The sequence below is a fragment of the Monodelphis domestica genome, chromosome 3, assembly GCF_027887165.1.
Source record: "Monodelphis domestica isolate mMonDom1 chromosome 3, mMonDom1.pri, whole genome shotgun sequence".
NCBI classification, from domain to species: Eukaryota; Metazoa; Chordata; class Mammalia; order Didelphimorphia; family Didelphidae; genus Monodelphis; species Monodelphis domestica.
The window spans coordinates 255,701,889-255,722,877 of NC_077229.1; the positions used below are offsets into that span (position 1 = coordinate 255,701,889).

General features: G+C 35.1%; 1 protein-coding gene across 4 annotated transcripts in view; it reads left to right on the top strand.

Moving 5' to 3' along the window:
• SPIRE1 (spire type actin nucleation factor 1) overlaps positions 1 to 20,989 on the top strand; it is a 282,349-nt gene that overhangs the window by 188,962 nt on the left and 72,398 nt on the right. For all 4 annotated transcript variants that reach the window (XM_016431690.2, XM_007487737.3, XM_007487739.3 and 1 more), the window contains exon 5: positions 20,142 to 20,219. In XM_016431690.2, coding sequence (XP_016287176.1) covers positions 20,142 to 20,219 — 78 coding nt within the window. The remainder of the gene's footprint in view (positions 1 to 20,141; positions 20,220 to 20,989) is intronic.

Sequence of the window (20,989 nt, forward strand, 5' to 3'; positions counted from 1 at the left end):
CTGATTGGTGGTCTTTGATATCTGAATTGTCTTTTTTTGGCTTCTTGTAAAATTTTCTCCTTAGCTTGGAAGTTCTTGAATTGATAATTATATTCCTGGGAGTTGTCATTTGAGGATTTAGTGTAGAGAGTGTTCTATGAACTCTTTCAATGTCTATTGCCCCCTTGTTCAAGAACATCAGGGCAGTTTTCTTGGATAATTTCTTGTAATATGATGTCAAGATTTCTGTTCATTTCTGGGTTTTCAGGTAGACCAATGATTCTCAAATTGTCTCTTAGTGCTCTGTTTTCCTGATCTGTCATCTTGTCAGTGAGATATTTTGTTTTTTCTATTTTTGTCAGTCTTTTGACTTTGCTCTATCAATTCTTGCTGTTTTGCAAGATCATTGGCTTCCAATTGCCTAATTCTGGACTTTAAGGACTGGTTTTCCTTTTAGGTTTGGTCTATCCTGCTTTTTGTGGCTTCCAGCTGTTTCTTCAATTGGAAGTTCTTGTCCTTTAAACTGTTATTTTCTTTTTGAACTATTTCCAACTTTTCTTTCCAGAATGCTTCCATCTTTTTGATAAGCTCCAATTTAAATTCTTCAAGAACTTGTGGGCAATTTCCTTTTTTTTTTTGGAAGGTTTTGGCACATTTGTATTTGTATATGTATTTCCTCTTCTATTTTCTCTGTAGCCTGGGTTTTTCCTCCATAAAAATTATCCAGGGCCAACTGCTTCTTCTTGTTTTGGGGGGGTTTGGGAAATTGTTGCTCCTGGGCACTGTTTGCCATCACTGTGTTGGTTTTTCCTTCTGTTTCCAGTTAGAAATCTGAGTGAGATGGGCTGGATCTTTGTGTATGGAGCTAAGGAGCAAGGATTTTGACTGAGGTCAGTTTTCAGGTCTCTGCATCTTTTGCTGCTTGCTACCCCACTCTGTGCTATCTCCCTGCCGGTGCCCACGGTTTGTGCTCCTCAGCCTGCTGAGGCTCAGGTCTAGCTGCTCTCAGTGGTAGGTCTCCTCTATGGTTTCAGTCAGCTACCAAGGACCCAGAGGTGCCCCTTGCTCACTCCAGAGGTATCCCTCATTCACTCACTGATTCTAGCAAGTGCTGACTCTGACTCTGGCTCTGTAGGTGGGATGGGGGAGGATAGATCAGCTTGTGTTTTGGTGGGAGCTTTTTCACCCCCTTATGATGTGGAAATGTCCAAATCCTATATATCTTCAATGCTGCGCCCTACTATAGAGTCCCTTCATTCATATGAATTTGGGTTTTTTTGGCTTTTTGAGGTAGTCTCTATCAGTAGGTGGGGAGAGGAAGAGTCCTGTGTCTAGACTGCCGCCATGTTTACCCAGAAGAGAGTATAGATATTCTTCAAAAGTCTTTAACACACTTCATACTATGGAGATAATTCTGCATTCCTGAGGGATTATAGCATTGGAATAAAAGTTTCACTGGGTATGACCAAGCTTGAATGATATGGATTTGGAAAGAATATGATCCTGGCAAGAGATTGTGTCTGTTATGTAAGGACCAATCTAACTAAATATGGCCTTGGTAATGTATGTTAACAGAATCATATGGGTTAAATTGATCAAATTAAATGCTAATACAAACATGGAGAAACAGGCATATTATTACATTGCTAGAGCAGTTGTAATTGCTTTTTAGAAGATGAGTTAGAAATATATATTAAGAGTTATATATATATATACATATAATAAGTATATAATAAAAAAAATTGAAAATAATTAAATGAATATAATCCTTTTGAATTTCTGTGAAGGCTATTGGACCAAGAGCATTTCAGGGATAGGAATCAGTAAGTGAAATGCCTGGAATCTGGAGATGGAGTGCCCTATAGGAGGAACAGAAAGGAATTGTCATCTGTGTTTATAGAACCCCCAAATTTGCCCATATCCCTTGTGAACTTGCCTTAAGAAAAGTTCTAGACTGATCTTGTGTTAGGCTGAGCAATAGACCACCAGGATACCATTAAGTATCCTGAAGAGGAGTAATAGAAACACTCAAATCTCAATCACCGTTTGTGTCTTTTCCAGGACAACGGGGTTGGGGGTAGGGGGGTGACTTAGTGGATTGAGAGCCAAGCTTAGAGATGGGAGGTCCTGGGTTCAAATCTAGCCTCAGAACGTTTCTAGCTGTGTGACCATGGGCAAGTCACTTAACCCCCATTACCTATGCCTTACTGCTCTTCTGCCTTGGAACCAATACTCAGTATTGATTCTAAGTCAGAAATAAGGGTTTTAGGGAAAAAAAAAAGTTTCTCCCGTTGTATCTTTGACTACTCCTTGGTACCCCAGCCTCTGGCTATTATAGTCTCTTTCCCAGGCCTGCTTATAACCAGTCAGTATATGTTTGATGACCTCAATTCCCCCAAAGGTTCTTTTGTTCTCAGGAAAATCTCCTTTGGCAATGTGTTTTCCCAGAGACATTGCTTCCAGAGTCCCAGAGCTTTGGCTCTGTGTAGTATTTAGCGCCTGACTCTATGTAGTGGCCAAATCTTAAGCATTGTCTCTCTTATCCTGATTAAAAACTTATTCTTTCGGGATACTTTAGTGGTTCTGTGTTTTTCGATATATATTGAGACATTTATCTGATCCCAAAAGCAGTAGGGAGTAACTGAAGTTTACAAAATAGAGGAGTTAGACCTATGCTTTAGAATAATCATTTTAGTAAAAGTGTGGTGAATAGATTGGATTGGAGAGATGTTAGGAAGAGAGGCCAGTTGGGAGGCTGTTGCAGTAGTCTGTCAGACATAATGAAGGCCTGAACTAAAGTGGTGGTTATGTGTATAGTTAAGGAATTAAGTTAAGAGGTAGTATGGAAGTAAAAAGAAGATCTGACAATTGATTATGTGGTGAGAGAGTGTGAGAAGTACAGCATGACACTGAGCTTTTGATCTCAGATAATTAGAAGAATGACTGCTTTTGTATTTTTGAAATTCAACCATAACATCAATATTTATTGTTCTGTATAATTGTATTTATCTACCAAACTTTTCCTCTAATACTTTATGACCTGGGTTCTCAAAGTTTTAACATTGGAGTGCAAGCTTTGGTAATTTCTACCAAAGTGCAAAGGCCTAGTTATAGTCTAGGTACTATTTATCTGAAGACTAGCTTAACTTAGTTTGGAAACTAGGTTGGCCACAGATTGATGAAATTTTTGTCTGTAGAAATTCTCTAAGTCTGTATACTAATTTGTAAAGATTGTACTCTGCATCAATGGAGGAAATCTCCAAATATATACATTATATGTTCTTGAAGAGATATCTAAGTGTGATTGGGTAAGAATTCCAGAGGCTATAAATCCTCTGGATTTATAGAGATGAAATCTTATACTGGGGTCTTACCTAACAGAGTAATTTTCCCCCCCTTAAATTTATTTGTCCCATTTAGAATTGCAGGAAGATTTCCCAGTATACCTATAGTGTATATCTCTCATCTAGGTCTCACTAATTGTGAGTAAAAGATCCATATCTCTAGGTACTCAGTGTATTAAATTTGTATCAACTATGCACTATTATTTCTAATTTGTCCTCCACAGAGTTTCCAAATTGTTTGAGTGAAGTTTTAAATCATTGTTCTCAGTAAACTCTACTTTTTTTCTATTGCTTTTAAAATTAAATACAAACTTCTCTTGTTAGATAGAGCCTTTTACAACCCGGCACCAACCTACTTTTCCTTTGTTATTCTCCTTCACACACTTCATGGTTCATCCTATCCATTCTATTGTCATGGATTGCCAATTTCATCTTTGCAGTGTTTCTTCAATATACTTCCTTCTCTCTTCTGACACTATCCTGGGATAAGTCCTCATCACCTCTTGCTTGCACGATTGCAATATTCTGGTGATGAGTCTTCCTGCTTCAATCTCTCTCTCTCTCTCTTCTCTCTCTCTCTCTCTCTCTCTCTCTCTCTCTCTCTCTCTCTCTCTCTCTCTCTCTCTCTCTCTCTCTCTCTCTCTCTCTCTCTCTCTCTTTCTCTCTCTCTCCCTCTCTCTCTCTCCTCCCCTCCCTCTCTCTCTCCCTCCCTCCCTCCCTCATCTTCTTTTTGATACTCAGAGCCCTTTATAACCTATTCCAGTACTCTTACCCTCCTCCCTAAAATGTACTCTTCAATCCTGTGACACTGATCTCTTTGCTGTTCCATGAACAAAACACCACATCTCTTAGCTCTAGGCATTTCCTCTGACTGCCCACCATGCCTGGAATGCTCTAGCTTCCCTGACTTCCTTTAAATACCAACTAAAATTTCATCTTCTACAGGAAGCCTTTCTCAACCTCTCAATTCTAGAGCCTCCTCTCTCTTAAATTATTTCCTATTTATCTTGTATATAGCTTGTTTATACAGATTTGTTTGTTGCCTCCCCATTAGATTGTGAGTTTCTTGAGGACAAGGACAACCTTTTACTTATTTTTTGTATCCCCAGGGCTTAGCATAATGCCTGGCACATAGTAAGTACTTAATAAATATTTATTGATTGGTCCTTGATAGCTTCTCTTTTCATATGGTTCTTACCATGGCAAAGGGCCATTGCATATGCTGCTTTGTGCAGGTCCTGAAATGTTTTTACATTTTTTGTCAAATACTGTGGGAAAATATGTTCACTCATGATGGGTACAACAGATACCAGCTTTTAAAAATTACTCTTTTTCATATAATTGGGCTGCAAGTTAACTTCTTGCTTTCAGACTTTAAAAGGACCATTTGGAATTCCAGTTAAATATACCCACATTTGTCATCATTTCATTTTTAAGTGTTATTTCTATATTTTGCATTACAGGAAGATTTTTAGTACCCTGAGGTGCTTCAGTTTTCTTCTTCTTTAGATTTTAGTATTTCTTCTATTTCGTAGATTATTCTGTGCTTACAGATATAAGTTTAAGATTTCCTTGCCCTGGGGGAATCCTTTGAGCTGAGGGTACTGTTGAGAAAAAGTGTTATAAAACCCTTGCCTAATGTTAGAAAGACCTATTTCCACTGTGATTGTTGTGAAATCTCTCTTAGTGTAGGTATTATGCCGCTATATTTAAGTAGGCTATCAGTTTCAGAATTACGGAATTTCTTTATTCTGGCCAGAAGGATAAAAATACCACTTATTTAACTAGTGTTCAGTATATAGTAAATTCTGGAAGTGAATTTACTTTAAATTAGCACAAAAGTAGGCAGAACCAAACCAAATTATAATGAACTTAAACCATAAAATTTTATCTGATTAGTTGATTATTGAGGAACCATAATTATATTTTTATAATGTTCCCGTTCTTCTGAATGTAAAATACTTAGCTCTTAGTGACTACTCAGATGTTTTCTCTGTTATTGGCTCTGGAGTTAGAGAACATAGATTCACATCCTAACAGTGATGCATTATTGCCTGTGTGATCATGGAAAAGTCACAATCTCTCTGGGCCTTTGTGCATCTCTAAAATCAGTTTTACTAAGTAGTCTGTGAGGTCTTTTCTGGTGTAGATCTATAATCCTATCATCCTGCTTAGTTTTCACAGTACTCTCATCCTTTGTCCTGGGGCTGATCAAGTCTATTGAGTGCCTTTACTTATCAGCTATCTAGTTTGGTTTATACTTAAAGTAGATTTGATGTACAATTCCTACCAAGAAGGGGCAGTTTAGATAATGATCTCATCAATATTGTCATTTCTTTCATGGGTGCTAATTATAACTCATCTGTATCTCCTGATCCTGTGTGATCTTTGTCTTTATCCTTGTAACTTGTGTATTTTTCTGGTCTCTCTTCCGGAAGCCTTTATGTAGTCTTTTTACCATTTTATTGGAAACAATACAGCTCTTTCTCGTTCTCCTTTACCCATCCTCTTTTCTTGTCATGAGTTTTCTGAATAGTATCACTTATGCTACTTTTGGGCAGGTCATCAAATGAATCAGCCTACTTGTACCTAATGTGCACCACTCCATTGAACTTTAAGTCACCCACAATGTTCATTCTTTTGAGATTTTAGTTTTCCTCTATTTGCCAGCTATACAGTTTCACTGGATAACATTTGTGTTATCAAGACAGAGTTTTGAGTCTAAGAATAATTAAGAATACTGTGTAGGTTCCCAAACATAGTCCATATTTTTTCCAGATTCCCTTTATTTCTGTTCATATTTATCTGAGGACCTTTGCTCATTGGCTATTAAATTGCTTTACAGTTAGGATAGGTTTTATTGAAATCACTCTAATTAGGAAAGTTCAGTTTAATCATTTTGTTTCTATAAGTACCTGTTAATAAATTTAACATATAAGCCTTCAGAACTGAGAGGCAAATGATAGATTCCATTTTTAGTGTAATTTGACACTTTAAAGTTTGTAGGACACTTGATATACATTATCACATTTTATTATTCTGCATTAAGTAAGTGATTCACCTTAATTTTCAGACTAATTTTGTAGTTGGCCAAAAAAATAGTGATTTGTTTATTTTATTTATGGAAGTATTAATTTTGCAAATATACACAAATTAATAGAAAAATCCTGATTAAATTTTAGGAATTAAAAAAATCTTTCTGAAAATTATTACAATCAAAACAAAACAAAAAAATAGGTATTTTAGTTATTTTATTTGGCTAAAAACAACAAAACATGCAATGTATTTTTTATAAGTTCCCATGATTATATAAAAGCTACTTCTCTTTAAAATAAATAGGCCTCTAAACTTAGAATTTTGAGTTATTTAATAGTTTTACCTTTCTTTTCCAGTTTATTTGTAGCCTATAAAGGCAATTTGACCTTTCCTGCTTTTTTTTTTGTCTTAAATTATTTTTAAATTTAGGTAGAATATAGTATGAAAAAGGAAAGCAGTTTTCCTCTCTGTAAGAAAAAGAAGCAATAGTTATTAAAAGATATACTATCACTTGTGCGGACTAAAACTGGAAGCCTTTGGCAACCCATTCTCTTACTGAATGCTTGCCAAATCCAGCAGCATGTCATAATTTCATTGTTATTTTAAGGGTTTGAATCAGATTGAGTGATTTATCTGTTCTGAATACAGACTATCTGTTACTTGAAATCATTTAATAGCTTCAAGTGGGAAAAGCTCTGAAAGAATTCTCTCTGCTAACTATTTAAAATATATCTTTTACTAGACCAATCCCCCATGAATTGTAAAACTATATTATCAAAGTCAGATAGAAACCTTTTCTTGTTGCCAGACTGGATTTAGATTCTGCCAATCTTGCAAATTCATCACTTGTAAAAGAAAGTGTTTACCACCAGATGTCTGTAAGAATGCCATTTGTTGAATTTTAATTAGATCATCTGTTATTCTGAACTTTCTAGGGCCCCTTTCAATCCCCATTTAGTCTCTTGTTTGAATTACTGGTCTAAGTGTTGGTGCCTTTAAAGGAATGCTTTGATTTTTTTTTTCTCATCTCATTAAAAACAACCTATTCCAAGTTCTTGTTCCTTTTTGCCTTTAGTCTTCTACTTCAATGCTTCTAACTGGGCTTTCCCCTTAAAATATAATCTATGAGCATTTTCACTCCAAAATTATATGATTATTTAATGATTGTTTTATTGTGTAGATTGCCTTCTAGAAAGGGGGAAGAAATCAGGATGAGTAAAGGATCTACTCAGGGGACAGATACAAGAAAGATCTTGACCACTCTGCTGAAAAATGGCAGAGGTCTTGCTGTAATCCCTGTCACTCTGTGCCCTTTTCTTAACAAAGATTATTGTTGACTAATTAATTGAGGACCTCCAGAAAGCAGACCAAGTAAGAGGCTATTACAATATTCTAGGTGAAATAGCTTAATTTTTTTTTATTTAATTAATTTAGAAATGTTTTTCCATGGTTATGTGATTCATGTTCTTTTCCTTCCCTCTTCCTTTCCCCCTCCTGGAGCCAATGAACAATTCCACTGGGTTTTACATGTATCGTTGTTCAAAACCTTTTCCATATTATTAATATTTGTGATAGATTGATCATTTAAAGTCAACATCTCCAATCACATACCCATCAAACCATGTGATTGATCATATGTTTTTCTTCTGCTTTTCTACCCCCACAGTTCTTTCTCTGGATGTGGATACTGTTCTTTCTCATAAGTCCCTCAGAATTGTCCTGGATCATTGCATTGATGCTAGTAGAGAAGTCCATTATGTTCGATTGTACCACAGTGTATCTGTCTCTGTGTACAGTGTTTTCCTGGTTCTGCTCCTTTCGATGAAAGAGATTTTGAATTAAGATGGAGGTTATGTGAGTGAAAAGGAGATAGAAATGAGAGATGATGGCTTTATTTTGGGGTAGAATATTTAAATTCATATTAAATTGATTATTTATCATTTTAATATTTTTAATACTTTCACTAATATATGTGATTTTTTTTTGCTTATAGTTTATTTCATATTTAAAATTTTTATCCAGAAATAGTAATAGTATTACATCTTTAGAAATGTATATTATAGAGAAGTTTGGGACAAATGCAAATTATACCCTAGAATCAGATAGTAGAAGCTGTCTATTGGGTCTTTAGTAGCCAATAAAAAGTTCTATTAACTTTTAAAAAATTGAACATGAGACAATAATATGGAAATGGGTTTGAATGTTTACATATATATAATTATTTGTCAACTCCAGGAGGGAAGAGGAATGAGGGGAGGGAAAAAAACATGAATCATGGAACCATGGAAAATTTTTTTAAATAAATTTAAAAAATAAGAAATAAAAATAAATTGATCATTTAAGAAGCAACATGACAGAAGATAGTCTCAGAATCATGAAGACTTTGGCTAAAGTCCCATCTCTTGTTCCATTTAACCTCAAAAGGTAGAATCAGAAGGTAGTAAAGAAGCAAACATAGGCCTGATATTGGGGAAAACTTACTACAAATTTATTGAAATATGGAATGGACTCTAAGGGTGAGATAGCAGACCCCTCTTACTTGAGTTTTTCAAAAAAAAGAATGACCTTTTGCAAAGTATTTTGTAGAATTGACATTTTCCTTTAGGCCTTCCATATTTATATTGAGAGAACCATAACTGACCTTCCAGTTGAGTGGAATAAAATGACTTCCTATTCAGATTATAATTATGGAGTAAGAAAGTGAGAGTAGAAGAAGCAGTCTTTATTCTTATGAGAAAGGGTAAATACCCTACTATGGCAAATGCAATGCATGGGCACAGAACTAAACATTATATAGGTTTCTGGGGGTCAGGACTCACAGAGTAGGTGCAAAGTCTAGCTCATCAAAAGCCCCTACTTGGGAGGAGTAAGGTTATGGGGAGGTAGCCATGTCCTAGGGGGTGACTCCCTTGGTTTCTAAAGGCATTAGGAGATAGTGGAATAGGATAACCTGATGGCTTTTCCTCCTTGAAGTGAGATAAGATGTCTCCTAACTTACTGGGCCCCTGGCAATAACAAAATGTTCTTGAGATCTTATTCTGAAAGCCTAAACAGGCTTTCATTCTTGAAGTGGGGTGGAATGGGTCTCCACCCTGAGAAAAAGCATTAATTCCTTTTTTTATTCCCCACACAGTCATCCAAGTTTGCAATTTTAAAGCACTCTTTTTTTTTCCCTTTCATCTCCTCATCTATCCTTACAGTATCCAGTCTATTGCCATGTTCTATATATTTTTCTTCATCAGTATCTCTCATTTCTTCCTTTTTTCACTCACATGGCCACCATCTTTTGTTCATAATCTCATTACTTCTTCCCTAGAACATTGTAATAGTCTCCTGCCAGATCTGGAAACAGGCATTTTCCTGGTCTCTCTCAACAAATCAGTCAACAGGCATTTGTGCACAAGTTCAGTGTTAGGGACAAGTCAAACTCTGTGACCTCCTAACTAATTCAGAATTTCTGATTTTTCTTTTTCTTTTGTTCAGAAGAATCAACTAATATATCATTTTCACCAGCATAAATGATTTCAAATTGCTGTGAACAATTAATTCATGGAAGTAATGTTTAAATGATTCTAGTAAGCAAAACCTTTGGCACGTAAAGAAATTATAATTACTAGTTGGAGAATGTGTCTGGAAAATAGACAGTTAATTGCCATGTGGTTTCTCTTGGATGGAACCTTCTCACCATCTTCCAAGTATTGAAGCAGCTGTCATTACATTTGTTCAGTCAGAAACCAACAATATCATGGTAGAAAGGCAAGAATATAATTGATAGGATATAATTTTCCACAGGCAGACCAGTAAATTTATAACTAACTTCCAAGATCCTGATTTAATTTTATTGCTGAATAGAAGTCTGCAGCTTTTAACCTTGCATTTAAAGATCTTTGTTTTGATTCAATCAATGTTAAATTTTTAATATTTTATAACTATTTACTGGTGACCTCAAATGAATCAAAATTAAAATTATATAAGGCCTGGTTGGACAAAGATTTTCTAAGAAATCTCATATTAATAAAATTTTTTGTAATTTTACAAAGAAATAAAAAGGAGGTTGTATTTGAAATTCCTAAACTATTTTTATAGCAAAGAAAAATTGAAATTAGAAACAGGTTAGATTAGTAAAACTTATTTTCTTAATTTTTATTGTTGTTCAAATTGAGTTCTAGGAGACAGAAAATCTTTCTTACCATTAGGATGAATATTTTCTCTTTTCATTTTAACTGTTTATGAAATCTGTGAATTACATCATGGACCAGGAGAATTCACAAGTCATTTGCTTTTCTGACCTATGCTCCAACTCTGAATTCTCCTAAGGATATCCCAATATAATTCGGGTCTTTACAGAAAATTTGTACCTTCAGGTTTCATACAAACACTCCAGACATTGAATGAATCTGAGAAAAGCTTTATTTAACGCTACAAAAACTGTCAAAACATAAAAGACACTTATCTGATTTGATAAACAATCAAAATAACTCTCCCATTCTGGGGACTTTCATATTTCTTCACTGGTTGAGAGGCCTGTCTTAAAGAGTAGGGAAAATACTTGGAATTGATAGGAATAAATTAGCTCTTGACTCCATTCATAATTAATTCTCACTAGTCCCTACCAATTATAAAATTCTCTGATTCAGGGCAAGATGAATAAACATCCCCATGAACATGGCATCAGTAATGTCAGTTTAAAGAAGATACTATAGACATGACAGAGGAGAGACTCTAAAAGAACACTCTAATGCAAATATTATCAACAAAGCAATGGGTTCAAATCAAGAAAACATCTAATGGCCAGTGGATTTACGTGTCGGCTATGGGGGGTGGGGGGGGGAGGAAAAGAAAATGATCTATGTCTTTAACGAATAATGCTTGGAAATGATCAAATAAAATATATTTAAAAAAAAAGAAGATACTATAAAATCACTTAAAAATACTTCTTTCTTTCCTCTATTTCCTGTCCTTCAGCAAAACTGTTTTCATAACCTTCAACCCTTTATGCTTTCTATTCACCTATTATGAACCTAAAACCCACTAAAGACCATTAGGTATGATTTTGGATACAATTTAAGTATCTAAGAAATTTATTCATATTTTCAGCCATTTTCAAACTATTTTTATAATGAGCCATTTTAAAAATAAATTTATTACATAAATTTATATTTTTATTTTACCAGTTTTACAAATGGGGCTATTCAAGTTATACATCATTTACAACCTATGTATAGTTTTGTGGGGAGCAGCATTTTGGATTCTATTTATAATAATTATGATAAAAAGAATAAAAACAACATTGGTATAACATTTTAACGGTTCCATCATGATTTACAAATATCTCATTTTATCCTCACAACAACCCTGGGAGGGAGGTGCTACTATTATCTGCATTTTACAGGTGCAGAAACTGAGGTAAATAGAGGTTGGATGGCTTGGCCAAGATTGAATAGCTTAGTGTGTGAGGCTATATTTTTGAGCTTCTTTTTCAGAGAAGGCATGAACATTTCTAGCATTCATTTCTCATTAATATAGCTCAGTTTGTGAATATAGAAAGACAGCATGGTTATTGTTTTTACCTAATTGATTTTCTCAAACCAGATATCTTTCACCCTTTTTATTTTTGTTGATGAAATTTTGTTTGTCTAGGTTAGCAGATCTTAAAGTGTGATTCATGACTCTTTCAGGGGTATCTCACAAGATCAAAACTTTTTTCACAATAATAGTTTTTTTACTTATTAAAATACTTTTCCCTTTTCCAACTACATATCTACATGAGACTGTATTTTATTCATATCCTTCAATCAAAACAACAGATTGTAACAGATTGAATTCTGAAGCAGATTTGAGAATCCAGCTGTTTTCTCCTAAGCAAGACATTAAAGAAGTTTTTTTTAATATATATAAAAAACAGCATAACTCCTTTTACTACTTTTGCTTTGGAAAGCACTTTTATAAAATGTCATTTTAACAGATAATAGGTTAATTAGTTATTCTAAATTAATTAATACACAAATGTTTTTAAATATGGTAAATACTAAAAGATATAACCCATATAAATGGAAGGTCTTTGAAGTCTTCAGTAATTTTTAAGAGTATAAATTTATACTGAACCCAGGAAGTTTGTGAACCACTGATCTAGGGCATAGACCTTTCCCATTTAAAGCCCATCTATTTCTTACCTTTGAGGGTTTTTAAAAGTCTTTAATGAGGAGGAACCACAAAAAGCTCATTATCAGAAATAATAAGTTCAGATGTTATGGAGCTGGTAAGGATGTTTTTTTTTTTCCTCTGGAATCTTGCAAATTTTATGAGAATGGCAAACTGCGAAGCTGGGTGAGAGGGAAAAACTATCTAAATTATATTTAACAAACTAACTAGATACCACATGGAATAGGCATAGTATTGAAAGAATTGCAGTAAAAATGTCCATAAATCCATAGAAAACAAAAATTCAGGAAATGAATTAGCAATTAAAACTCATGGCCAAAGATGCCTATGAATAAATGCCTAAGCCTGAGTAATGAGCAAAGTAAAATAAAGATGAACTAGTTTAAGGAGACAAGTTTGACCTCAGTAGGTACCACTAGCACTGGTGGACTGAAATCTATGACTACAATAAATGGTTCTGGAAGGGATGACCCTTTTGCAGATAGAATAGAACAGGAAAAGGGGACAGAAATGGTGATATATATGCTGTTGTATATTAAGAAGATATGCTCGTGAAGAAATTAAGGAATAAAAGGGTAGAGAGCATTTTGGTACAGATCTAGTGAAGTAATATTCTTATTGTTTTATACAAAATCTGCTACAGACTATCTGGACATAAAAGAAACAGATCATAGGATTGGAAGCATGATATGATAGTGATGAGGAATTTCAATTGTCTAGACAGGTCTTTGGCTTTCTCCTTCTGACTCTCCCCATTTCTGCCAAAAACAAGCAAGTAATAAATTCTTGACTTGTGTTAATGATAATTTTATTCTTCTAAAGATAAAAGAACTGACAAAGGGCAGTAAGGAGAATTGTGTGATAGGAACTTTGGGAAAAAGAGGCCACTCTTCTTAAAATTTGTGATGGTAAAGAAAAGTCAGAACTTCTGGCCAAGATGTGGGAGACTTCCTAGCTCCCACAATACCTTCTCCTTTCAGTTTACATTAAACTGAATAATGATCAAGAAATCCAGTGAAAAACCACAGTAAGTGACTTCTTCCATCCCAGAACTGTATAAGGGGCATCCAGAAGCCTATCTGTGGGGTAAGTACCAATTCACTGTAGCCTCCCAGCAGTTCTATAGAACTATATAGATATATAAATACATGTAGCTTGCAAGACTTTATGTTCAGATGCAGAGTGAAGGCCTCCTTGGAGAAAGCCCCAAGGTGGTCAGCAATTCCCAGAGTTGGTACCTTGCAAGTCCTAGGAAGTAGCAGCAATCAGTGACCAGCAATTAGTGGTTTGAAAATCAGAGGCTATTGAGTTTTATTTCAATTCATGGCACAATTTCAGGATATCTTGAAGAGATGTTTATATTAAGTGAATATCTAGAAAAGCAAATGACTATCACAAGTTCTGATACCTTTTTGTCAAGACCAGGAAATACCAAGCTAGCTCCTTTTCTTTTTTTTTTTTCTTTACAATTTTTTGACAGAGTTGCTAGATTGATAATAGATTTAGGGAATGCTATAATGTCGTTACCTATATTTTGGCAATCTTGTCTCATGTCACTTATGTAGATGAGATAGAAACATAATTTAGATGAGAATATAATTTGATGGGTTTAAAACTAATTGAATACCCAAATCCAAAGAGTGGCCATTACTGATCTTTCGTCAGTTTCTAAGCACAACTATTAGACAACTCTCAACCAACATAGCCAGAGATCTGACCTTAGTGCTAATGTATTCCAATTACTGCATTCTACAAATGATGAAATTGTGAGCAAATGATATTGCCATAGCCATGACAAAACAGCAAGCATTTATGAAGTGCTTACTCTTTGCCAAGCACTGTGCTAAGTTTTGGGAATGGGCATTCAGACAGATCTTGGTCAAAAGGGACTTATATTATAATGGAGATAGTAGCACCTGAAAAGGTACTAAAAAGTAGGTGGGGGCAAGGAAGGTAATGCTTGGGGGACAGGATGGTAGACAATATTCTGTATAAATGAGTCTGAAACCTGGAGAGGAATGAAGTAGTGTTGATAAGAATGGAATCCAGGTCTTTGGACTCCCAGTTTATTGTTCTTTACACTCTATCATGCTTTATCTCAGTTCAGGAATTAAACAAGAGTTGTTCAATGTCAAGATATTAAAGCTAGAATGTTATCCTAGATCTCTCCTAAAGAGTCATCTTCTAAGAAGCATCATAGCAGCTGTAAGGAACACCTCTTGCAGTGTGATTTCTTTTATTTTTTGGATAAACTAAGATTTATGTTTATTATTAAAGGATAAAAATCAGTACAAAGTAAACTCCATGAGAAGTTACTTTGTTTCTGATGTACAATGATCTTATTGACTAGCTATAGGCTTCTAACTTGAGAATCACATCACTATTTACCATATTTCCAGTATTGGGGGCTGATAGATCAAAAGGCTCTGATTGTTTTAAACTGAGGGAATCAGGAACTCCATGAGGTAGCCACCAAAGCTGGAAATGCCTTTCTCAGAAGCAGTGTTTGGGTTACTTATGTTCTGGGAAAGAAATATAGTAAAAGATGTAGTCAAGACTTTGAGATACAATCTCAGGTTCACCTTGCCAGGACAGGTGCTCAGTTCTGATGGCTCTCAATGGTCATTCCTTTTAGATTCATCCTTCTCCCCTTGCTCCATAATGGGAATGAAGGAATTGTTGCATCATTGCAAAGCCCGTTAGCACTAAGTACATCTATCTAGTGAGGTGGTACAGTAGAGTCAGAAAGATCTGAGTTCACATCCAACCTCAGACAACTACTAGCTCTATAACCTCTGTAAGGCAAGTCACTTAACTTCTGCTTGGCTTGGTTTCAACTGTAAAAATTAGCTAATAACAGCACCAACCTCCCAAGGTTGTTGAGGATCAAATGAGATAATAATTGTAAAATGTGGGCAGCTAGGTGGAGACGGATAGAGTGCTGGGCCTGAAGTCACAAATACTTGTCTTTCAGTATTCAAGTCCAGCCTCAGATGCTTACTAGCTGTGTTACCTTGGGAATGTTACTTAACACTGTTTGCCTCAGTTTTTTTCCATTATAAAATGAACTGCTAAAGGAAATGGCAAAGCAAATCACTCCATTATCTTTGTTAAGAAAACCCCAAATGGGATCATGAAGAGTCAGACACAACAAAACATAGTGTCTGGCATATAGAGTTATATAAATGTTTAAAGGGAAAAAAAGTATCCTTTGAAGTGACCAGTGGAGATCAGGCAGTTTCACAATACTCTAATGTACTTAATTAATAATTTTGTTGATGTGAATTTATGGATAGTTATTATTGTCATATGAGAATGTTTTTCTTAATGAAATTACTTGAAAGATGTGAATCAAATGACCTCCTGATGTACCGACTTAGAAACCTATCAATTATGATCATAATCAATCTCAATAGATGCAGAAAAAGTCTTTGGCAAAATACAAAACTCATTCCTATTGAAAACATTAGAAAGCATAGGAATAGAGGGGCCTATCCTAAAAATAATGAACAATATATATCTAAAACCATCAGCAAACATCATCTGAAATGGGGACAAACTAGAAGCCTTCCCAATAATCAGGAGTGAAACAAGGATGCCCATTATCACGCCTCTATTATTTAACATTGTACTAGAAACACTAGCTATAGCAATTAGGGAAGAAAAAGAAATTGAAGGTATTAAAATAGGCAATGAGGAGACCAAGCTATCACTCTTTGCAGATGACATGATGGTCTACTTAAAGAACCTCAGAGAATCAACCAAAAAGCTAGTCGAAATAATCAACAACTTTAGTAAAGTTGCAGGATACAAAATAAACTCACATAAGTCATCAGCATTTCTATATATCTCCAACACATCTCAGAAGCAAGAATTAGATAGAGAAAATCCTTTTAAAATCACCCTAGACAATATAAAATACTTAGGAATCTATCTGCCTAGACAAACACAGGAACTATATGAACACAACTACAAAAACACTCTCCACACAATTAAAACTAGATCTAAACAATCCACTGCTTATGGGTAGGATGAACTAACATAATAAAAATGACAATCCTACCCAAATTAATTAATTTATTTAGTGCCATACCCATTGAACCACCAAAAAACTTTTTTACTGAATTAGAAAAAAACCATAACAAAGTTCATTTGGAAGAACAAAAGATATCCAGGGAAATCATGAAAAAAATGTGAAGGAAGGAGGCCTTGCAGTCCCAGATCTCAAAGTATACTATAAAGCAGTGGTCATCAAAACAATTTGGTACTGGCTAAGAGACAGAAAAGGAGGATCAGTGGAACAGACTTGGGGTAGGTGACCTCAGCAAGACAGTCTATGACAAGCCCAAAGATCCGAGCTTTGGGGACCAAACCCCAGTATTTGATAAAAAATGTTGGGAAAATTGGAAGACAGTATGGGAGAGACTAGGTTTGGGTCTCACACCCTACACCAAGAAAAACTCAGAATGCGTGAATGACTTGAACATAAAGAAGGAAATTATAAGCAAATTAGGTGAACACAGAATAGTATACATGTCAGACCTTTGGGAAGGGAAAGACTAAAACCAAGCAAGAGCTAGAAAAAAATCACAAAATGTAAAATCAATAATTTTGATTACATCAAATTAAAAAATATTTGTACAAACAAAACCAATGCAACCAAAATTAGAAGGGAAGCAACAAATTGGGAAATAATCTTCATTACAAAAACCTCTGACAAAGGTCTAATTACTCAAATCTATAAAAAGTTAAATCAATTGTACAAAAAATCAAGCCATTCTCTATAGCGACCCCCCACAGGAGTCCTATATTATTTATTTGTGGGTAATAACCTGAGATAGAGAGAGGAGGCTAAGGAAATGGGTGAATTATAATAATGACTCAAAGGCAAAAGTTGAAACACATGGGGAGTAACACGAACTCTGAGGAAATAAGAGGAATAAGAGAATAGGTGGGGGGTACCAACTCCTTGATACTCCTATAGACAAGAGAGTCTGCTGTGGGGGTGACAGTGTTGCTAGAAAAAGGGGGGAGTCACAACTCCTTGGTACCTCCTATAGACAAGGGAGTCTGAGCATTAGTCGGAGGCAGTGGGGGTGACTGTGTTGCTAGGAAAGAGATACAGTGAAGCAAGAGAGTAAGAAGAGAGGAGGGGAAGAGAGAGAGAGTAAGAGTAAAAGTAAGAGAGCTAGTAAGAGAAGTTTCCCACTAGTTCCCCAGTATTTATTGAAGGTTTTAGGAATGTGGATTGGGAGGAGATCAATGAATATGTAACATGACATAGGTCTTAACATTGGTTGAATTGACAATGACGAGATCAAAGAGGTGGAGATTAATCCAACCTATGCTTTGCAAATGAATGTACTCCAAGCCAAGGCAGCCTGGCCAAGAAGGCCCAGCCTATGCTAGACCTTCAGACTGTCCCTTTCCATACAATGAACATCAAGAGGTCTGACCATGTGTCTACTAATAAAATCTCAATACATCAATCATATTTCCCAGATGCTAACATGCCTGGTATGCTACATATCCCCCTTTTTGTTTAAAAATTAAAACAAGAGTATATAATGTTTAAAAAATAAAATAAAGAATTAAAAATCAATCAAAAATAAAAATAGTAGTGAGTATAGCAAAAAAAAAATAGATCAAAATGAATTCCAAATCAAATAGCAAAAGTTAAATGTAAAGATTACATAGGATTAATAATAAAAGTAAAATTTATCTTAACTTAGTAGCAATGCTGTAAAAATGAGCAGAAAGAATGATCTTCATATCCACTTAGCAAAATCAAAGGTAAAAAGTTCATCAAAGACCAAAAATAATAAAAAATAAAATGATCTATACTCTTTAGTGATCCTGAATTAATGTAATATCAGTCCCATAGTCCACAGGACAGGTGCATTAATATATCATCTTACCCATGTACAGCCAAGACTATAAGAAGTTGTCAGACCGTTAATAGTTAAAGAAAAGGACTATATCTCTAGATGAGGGGGAATTCTTTTCTTACCCTTGTTCTGATCATGCATAGTCTTAGGGATAAAGAAGCCAAGATGCCTGCCATATAGATACATGGTTGGAATTTTGGTACCAGGCCGACCTGTGAATGAGGGTGTCAAAACACTACGTCCTTTTACCTCCAACCTTATGAACAACATATATCCATCTCACATGGAATACATATTTGTCTGTGGCTTAGGCTGTCTGGCCAAGTGTAAGGTATCCATTGCAATCCCTTCTTATGCAGTCAGTCACAATAACTCAGAATAGTCCCAGGAAGTTTAACAAATGATGTCATGTTCCTATAGTCTCGAGCTTTTGGGTATTGTGCAAAAATAAAAGTTCAGATTTATAGTTAATTCATAGTTCAGGATCAGAGTATTAACAGTACTTGCAATGTTCATACTTCCCAGATGCTAACATGCCTGGTATGCTACATTCTCCAACTGATAAATGGGCAAGGGACAGGCAATTTTCAGTTAAAGAAAACAAAACTATTAATAAAGCACATGAAAAAGTGTTCCAAATATCTTATAATCAGAGAAATGCAAATCAAAACAACTCTGAGGTATTACCTCACATCTAGCAGATTGGCTAATATGACAGCAACAGAAAGTAGTGAATGCTGGAGGGGATGTGGCAAAGTTGGGACATTAATGCATTGTTGGTGGAGTTGTGAATTGATCCAACCATTCTGGAGGGCAGTTTGGAACTATGCCCAAAGGGTGATAAAAGACGGTCTGCCCTTTGATTAAGCCATAGTACTGCTGGGTTTGTACCCCAAAGAGATAATAAGGAAAAAGACATGTACAAGAATATTCATAGCTGTGCTCTTTGTAGTGGCAAAAAATTAGAAAATGAGGGGATGCCCTTCAATTGGGGAATGGCTGAACAAATTGTGGTACATGCTGGTGATGGAATACTATTGTGCTCAAAGGAATAATGAACTGGAGGAATCCCATGGGAACTGGAATGACCTCCAGGAACTGATGCAGAGCGAGAGGAGCAGAACCAGGAGAACATTATACACAGAGACTGTGTACACTGTGCTACAATTGAATACAATGGACTTCTCCATTAGTGGCAATGCAGTGATCCTTAATAACGTGGAGGAATCTATGAGGAAAAACATTATCCACATTCAGAGGAAAAACTGTTGGAGTAGAAACACAGAAGAAAAACAACTGCTTGATCACATGGGTTGAAGGGGATATGATTGGGGATGGAGACTCTAAATGAACATCCTAGTGCAAACATCAACAACATGGAAATGGGTTCTGATCAAGGACACATGTAATACCCAGTGGAATTGTGCGTTCGCTACGGGAAGGATGGGGGGAGGGAAGGGAGGGAAATAATGTGATTCTTGTAACCAAGGAACATTGTTCTAAATTGACTAAATAAATTAATTAAAAAATATGATCATAATCGTAAAACTGCAGTTTTCTTGGCCATTCCTTTGATTCTAGGGAAAACTTCAAGCCATTTAAAGATTGATTATCCTTTTCAAGGGACTATGATTTCTTTGAAGAGTTCAATAGATATTTTAATTTACAAAGTAGCTTACCTAGATTTTCTTAGTTTTGCTTAATTGATTTATTTTTCTTTCTTAACTGATAGAATCTTAAGAAGATCCAGGAAATGGAAAAGAGTGATGAAACCAGTACAGACCTAGATGAGCTGAAAAATGCAGATTGGGTAAGATTCCTTTAAAAATAATTCTTTTTTTCTATTTACTTTTTAGGAAAGCGTTACCATATTTTAATTTATTTTTTTTCTGGAAAGATTTTCTATTGTGGTAGTTTGGATTGACATTATTAGATTGCATTCTGAATGCTCAGTCTGACCTGACACTCAAATATAACCACTAAATTTTTAAAAATTTAGCTTCCAATTTTATAGAAGGACCTTAGTGTTTGGCCTTTTTTAAAAAAAAAATTCAGTCATTTAAATAATAGCCTCACAAATTGCTCAATGAAGATCTAAACTTAAATTCTATTTTTAGTATAACAAGAATTAAATGCAGAATGTAACCTAATAGATATACCACAAATATTAAGCAATTTTTTATTCAATTCACTGAAGTAAAGTTTTTCTTTTATCTTTTTTTTTTAAGTATCCAGATTTTGGAGATACTGGCACTTTTTTACTAATATTAATGAATCTCTCACTTTTAAAAACATAAACCAATATTTTAATAGTATTGATTAGGTTGAAGATAACGATGATAGTTAAATATCTATATGAATCAGGCAGTGTATAAGCACTTTATAATTATAACCTCATTTGATCCTCACAATAACCCTGGGAGAGAATTGTTATTATTATCCCCATTTGTAAAATGGAGAAACTAAGCCAAGCAACGATTAAGTGACTTGCCCAGGGTCACTGAGCTAGTTTGTGTCTAAGACCAGATTTGAACACAAGTCTTCCTGACTCCAGGCCTGGTTCTCTATCCACTGTCCCAC